General features: G+C 34.5%; 2 protein-coding genes across 2 annotated transcripts; both read left to right on the forward strand.

Moving 5' to 3' along the window:
* Positions 1-200: 200 nt before the first annotated feature.
* Positions 201-1,359, forward strand: LOC106403368. The gene has a single exon (XM_048742761.1). The coding sequence runs from the start codon at positions 201-203 to the stop codon at positions 1,302-1,304; it is 1,104 nt and encodes a 367-aa protein (XP_048598718.1). The 3' UTR covers positions 1,305-1,359.
* LOC125575535 lies at positions 1,359-3,260 on the forward strand. Its single transcript, XM_048742762.1, has one exon. It carries the CDS (start codon positions 1,370-1,372, stop codon positions 2,234-2,236), a length of 867 nt encoding a protein of 288 aa, XP_048598719.1. The 5' UTR covers positions 1,359-1,369; the 3' UTR covers positions 2,237-3,260.
* The last annotated feature ends 2,740 nt before the right edge of the window (positions 3,261-6,000 follow it).

Here is a 6,000-nt window from a genome sequence, read left to right on the forward strand (position 1 = left end):
ACGAGTTGCAGACTCAGATGTTGAGAACAAAGACAAGAGTTCATCAGGCACAATGGCAAATGAGTCAGAGCCTGGAAAGGTTTTTTCCCCTTTCCTTTGTGTCTCATGGTCTCACCACACCGATATGTATCTGATTCGGTCCTTTCTGTTTATGGCAGCTTCTAGGTAAGCATGTGGCAGAAAGAGTAAGGCGTGTTCCAATGAAGAAGCGGGGAATGATGGTTGCCTCCCCGTCACCAAGAAAGTCATGTGGTCGACGTGGAATCTCAGAACATAGGCCGGAGATCAACCATGTTTGGAAGTTAAACCCAAAGAATGATAGCAGTGGTCCTGATTTTTCTGGTATTGCGTTACTTGCGGATGCTGTGTGTAATTTGAGAAATGATCTTGCACCAGCTGTTGACCGTCTGCTTTCTGAAGAACCTGTTGTTCAGCAGCAAGATGGCTCGACCATATTGCCCCATGCGGTTGGTTCCACATATCAGGTGGGGCGAGGCAAAAAGGACAATGTAGCTCCTGAAAAATCTTCGCTTGATTTGGCTGAGAAGGGCATAGCGAGCGTAGGAGGGATGATAATAGCTACTAAGGGAGCAAGTGAAAGTGAAAATTTTGCACCTGATAGTGGAGTTGTCATAAAGCCAGATAAATCATTGGTCAGTGAACCCACTGAGAAAAAGAATTTAAGGTTACACTGGGACTTAAATGTTTCTATGGATGCTTGGGGTCCACCTTGTGATGTAGAAAATGATGCCTCTGAAAAAGATGTGAAGGGAGCAATCACAAATCCAATGCCTCCTAGAGTGAGCCAACCTATTGATGGGTTTGTTGTATCAGCTGGGCAAGAAAAGTTTTCATCAGCATGTGGTCCTATGGCTGAAGCAGCTGCTAGAAATGGAAATAAGTTCAAATCTGGTTATAATTCCCCGCTTGAGGATGGAGAATTAAGGGAGCCATACCGTAGGGGGGAAAATAAGGTTGAAGATGAAGGATTCTACTCTATGGCTGAAAATAATGACAACAAGATGAATGATTCTGGTAAGGGAATCTTGGCAGAGACTAAGCTGGGTCCATTAGAGCGTAAATCTTATGATGAATTGAGAATTGGAGAGGCTCATAACAGAAGGGACGTAGAGAAGAATGATGTGGCTCGCATGAATGATTTGCATCTTAAGAAGCGGTCTTTTTCTTCTTCAAGGAGGTTTGTGTTGAGACCATCTAAGGAGTTGCCTTCGCATGATGCCATCACAAGGACAAGGCAAGTTTTTTCTTTTCATGCCTCATCTTTAGGTAATTTTACTTTTTAATAGTTCATTATTAACCTAGTAATGGTCCTTTTTGTTTCAGATCTGATGATAATGAAGAGTTGAGCATGGCTCCATATAAGTGTTTTGGGAGATATGACAGGAGTTCTGGTAGAGGATACTTTAGTGGTTCGGGTTCCAGACCTCCCTATGTTCTCGAGCCTCGACACCCTGAAAATCTAGGTATGATGGGCGGCTTTGATCAATCAGGATCAGGGTCCGGACAAGGATCACAACCCGATGGTTATGTACGTAAACGTTTCTCAAATGGGGGATACCGCGGTGGTCGGTTCAGAAGGTCTTCAAATGTAGGGGATCGTTTATTGAGAGGCAGGCACGGTGATAATAACCAGTTTTATGGTCGGATCCACAACTGGATGAGTGGTAATAGGAGAGGAAGAGGTAACTCTCCTGTCTTTAGGAGATCTAGAAGTCGTTCTCCAGTCCCGTGGAATGGTGGAGATAGATTATCTCATCCTCATGATGGGTTTAGAGCCGAGGAGAGGATGATGGAGAGCGTGAGGTTTCCTTTCCAGGAACGGTTTCTTGAAGATCAAGAAATAGGTTTCATGTCACCTCCAAGAAATAGAATGCCGCTGCTGGGATTCGATGAAAGGAGGAGCCATGATTCTGGAACGAATCATAATAGCTTCAGGGGAAGGAGATTTGGGCTAGGCCAAAGACATGATGCTAGAAGATCTTTGAGAAGACTGAATTCTGGTAACAGCAACAATTTTATACCTTCCAGACGCCAAAGAAGATTTGATGATGTGGAAGATAACACTGGCGGAAACAAGTTTGAGATGAGGCAGCAGCAAACTAGGCGGGCTGACGTCACGGAAGATGGCGGTGATGATGTCGCCGGTTCAGGTTTCGCAAAAGAGAGTCGTGGGTGTAACCAAAAACAACAACGGCAACGAGAACAAAGAGGGTAATGAAAACAAAATAACATAAGAGGATCTTTTAGGTTTTTCAATAGAACCTCTCTCTTTTTGTTTGTTTTTTTTGTTGGTTGATTAAAATTTTCATTTTAAAAACATTTGTCTAATAAGAGGAGAAATAATGTCATGACAATGTTTGTTGCTTTTATTTATGAGTAAAACGATGTTTTTGGTTTTTTTTTTTGAAGATATTTTGTTTTTATTTTTCTTTTTATCATCGAGATTTTAGGGTTTGTAGCTTTCTCTTCCTTTAAAAATCTTCTTTCTAAATATCTTTCTTTCTTTTTTTAATTACTATTTGAATCTTTAATTTGATTTTCTTCAATAAAAGCGCAAATTACGCCACTGAGGGCAAAGAAAAATATAATGAGATAAGTCTTGTGAAGATTCCACTAAGGATATCAAAAACTTATTCGTTACATGCATATGACTTGAACATCAAATGAGTTTGAGGACTTTAACTCCTAATGAAATCCGAAAAATGTACCAATGGCACCAAATATTTTAACAACAATTCCAGGGACTATCTACAATCTCCATCCTTATTATGTATACATTCTAGTCTATTAAATTTGTATCTTATTTGAAATTTACCTTGGCATGTTTTAAATTTAAACCTATTAAAATTTTTGTGACTTAAAATAATTAAATCATTTAAGTTGTAGACCAACCTAAAAACACTCAATCTAATTATGATAATATTTGAAAACTAAAAATTCACCGCGTACACTATCATCTTAAAGATCTCTTACTAATTATTTGTATTTAAATTTCGGCTACACATAGAAATTTTTTAATACAAAGGTTTGTTATACTATAGAAGCCAATATTTGACAAATGTGGAATCCTATACTATATGTCATCACCACAATCATTCTTAGAATCCTTAGAAAAACATATTAGTCCATATAAATATATAATAAGCTTTTTATTAAACTAACCATAAATTAATCATAAATGTTCTTCATTGTTTTCTTAAATAAAAATCATGGAATTACCTAATGTAGCTAAAGTATATATATGACAATTAATGATTTTGAATAATAAAGATTTGATAAAAATTAGTATATTCTCTATCATTTTTTTTTAATTTTAACTGATTAAAATAAATTAAAAATCCGCATTAACTATATAATAAAAATTTAGATTTTTTCGTATATTTTTTATTTTGAATTTTTAAAAACGAATATAAAAGACTTAAGTTGCTAAAATCTCACATAGAAATTTTTGTGATCCATGGTTTCAAATTTATGTTATAACAAGATACAAATGATTACGAAATTACATAAGTTGGAAGTCTCATTTAATAAATATTATATATATATATATAAATTAATAGTTTTTAAAAATAAACTATATACCATATAAGATACATAAGTATTTTAATTTCGAATTTGCTTTGAATTTTTTTGATAAACATTTTGAACAATTATTGACAACTTAATATTTAGATTTTAAATTTTGTATGGAATGTTTTTAAAATTATAAATTACTATTCCCACAATTTTTTTATTGTTATCATTGATTTAATTTTTTTTATAAATAAATACAAATGATCAAAAATAATATGAGTATTAAATATTTTTTTAACAGATGTCAATATTAAAAATATACTATATATCAATGTTAATATTATTTAAACTTAATTTTATGGCATATAAAATAAAAAAAAATGTTTGGCTGGATGAATAAAATTTATTTAAGTATTTGTACAAATTTAATGATATGCGTAATAGTTAATAAATTTTTAATTAGTCAATATATATTTATTATTTCATAATATGTAAAAAATATAGAATACTTGAAAATAATTTATATATAATATTTATTCTGCGCAAGGCGCGGGTCTTAATCTAGTCTATTTACTATTCCATAATTTTAAAGAGAGTTATTAACACTATAGGACACTTTTCAACATTTTATTACACCCTAAAACACTTTGTGCTACTAGGGTACTTTTTGGTGTTAAAAATACTAAATTGTCCTCAACTAAAGCTTTTCCTTGTTGTTGCACGTGAGTCAAGTTAAATTTAGTTTCTCGTTCCTTCTCAAGTCCGATCTCACGTCCGATCTCATCTTTTCTCTATTCTTCTGTTTTAAACAAACAATAAAGCTCTCTTTTCTCTTCACATGTCAATCTTTCTTTGTCCCAGACCTTATGTCCTAACCGTGAAAAGAGATGACTATGACGATAGAGAAGATGCTGGCTTCCGACTGTTGGGGTCGAAGTTTCCTCAAAATCCTGTTTCAAAACTCTTTTTCATGGTGGGTCGGTTCACAATCAGCACCCAACACCTTCCCCTCCAATCATAAGTTGCATAATGTCTACCTACAAAACAGCGATTGAAGTTAGATCCTTTAGAAAAACTATTTTTCCTTATTTTGTGAGTTATCCAGCTCATCTCATCTGATAACAAGTGAACCAAAAAAAAAATTGAACTTCCGATGTTTGAGCATTTGTTAAAAATCAAAGTCTTGATTCAGTTGAGCTGTGACTATAAAATGTACTTTTTCACCAAAAAGAAATTTTTATTATAAATCAGATTATTTAGTTCTGATTTTTGTTTTAACTCCAACTAACTGAAGAGTATTGAATCATATACTTTTCTTTGAAGATGAATCCTTACTATGGTTCGTTGGTTCGTTTTTGCTATGACCTCACTTAAAAGATGAATTCTTTTAATGACTGGACATGAGAAGTGTCGTCCATGTGTACGATATGCTGGAATGTCCGCAAGAAGATATGTGTACATGTGGACATTTTAATGACTGGAGATTCACAGATCTATAACCCATTTAAAAGATTCACAATGGCGTGCCTGTTTTTGGTTATTAGAAGATGACCAAATATAGTTAAGTGTTTGTAAGCAATTGTAAATTTGAATGCCAATTGTGACATTTTATGCAACGGTTGTACAATGTTGTTCAAATGTTAAAAATGTATATATGTGTACACCTGTACACTATGAGATTGTGTACACATGGATATACACACTCACTTGCTTTGTCCTAACAAGTCTTCGAGAAATTTGTACACAATCACTTAGGTGTACAATACAAGATAGATGTACACATGTATAGTCTTAATGTAATGTACATAAGGATAGCCGGTGGACGATTGTTAAAAACCCCAGCAAATATGATATTGCAAATGTACAAAGTATTCATTTATACATCTCAAAGCAAAAAAAAAAAAAACAGAACAAAAACATGTAAAAAGCACAAGAGATGCAGACTAGTGTCAACGTGGAGAGTTGAAGTGTCCACCAAATGAGTATGCCCAAAATATAAGACCTATACAAACGTAACCTAGGGGGAGCAGGAGAAGCTAGTTTCCGAGATGAGCATATAAACTATGTAAGTAAAGTTGGATAGCATTGTATCCCCACAATGATAGTGAAGATGCAACTTTAGCTTCTGCAAGGGTATCGTTCATATGACGGCTATGCTCATCTCCAACTGCTTCTTGCAGCTTCAACTCCTTAGCCAGTGTCCACAAACTGCTTCTTCATTTCCTGTTTGAGCTCTGGATCATCACCTCCACAATCTGTTCAAATCAAAAGTTACAGAAAGAAGGAACGTCCTAACCGGAGAATACAAACGCCATAACTATATGATATATATCAGAATATGTTATGCGTCAAGACACATAAAGGGAATGGTAATGTGTTCGAATCTGATCAGAGACAAATATCAAAGAGACACTAATAAAGTGACTAACATGTTCTGCAAATCAGCCTCAATTGGGATAACTAATG

Source organism: Brassica napus, chromosome A10 (genome assembly GCF_020379485.1).
Source record: "Brassica napus cultivar Da-Ae chromosome A10, Da-Ae, whole genome shotgun sequence".
Taxonomy (NCBI): Eukaryota; Viridiplantae; Streptophyta; class Magnoliopsida; order Brassicales; family Brassicaceae; genus Brassica; species Brassica napus.

Coding starts and splice junctions, on each gene's coding strand:
- LOC106403368 (XM_048742761.1), top strand. CDS start 201: ATGAAGAAGCGGGGAATGATGGTTGCCTCCCCGTCACCAAGAAAGTCA.
- LOC125575535 (XM_048742762.1), top strand. CDS start 1,370: ATGGCTCCATATAAGTGTTTTGGGAGATATGACAGGAGTTCTGGTAGA.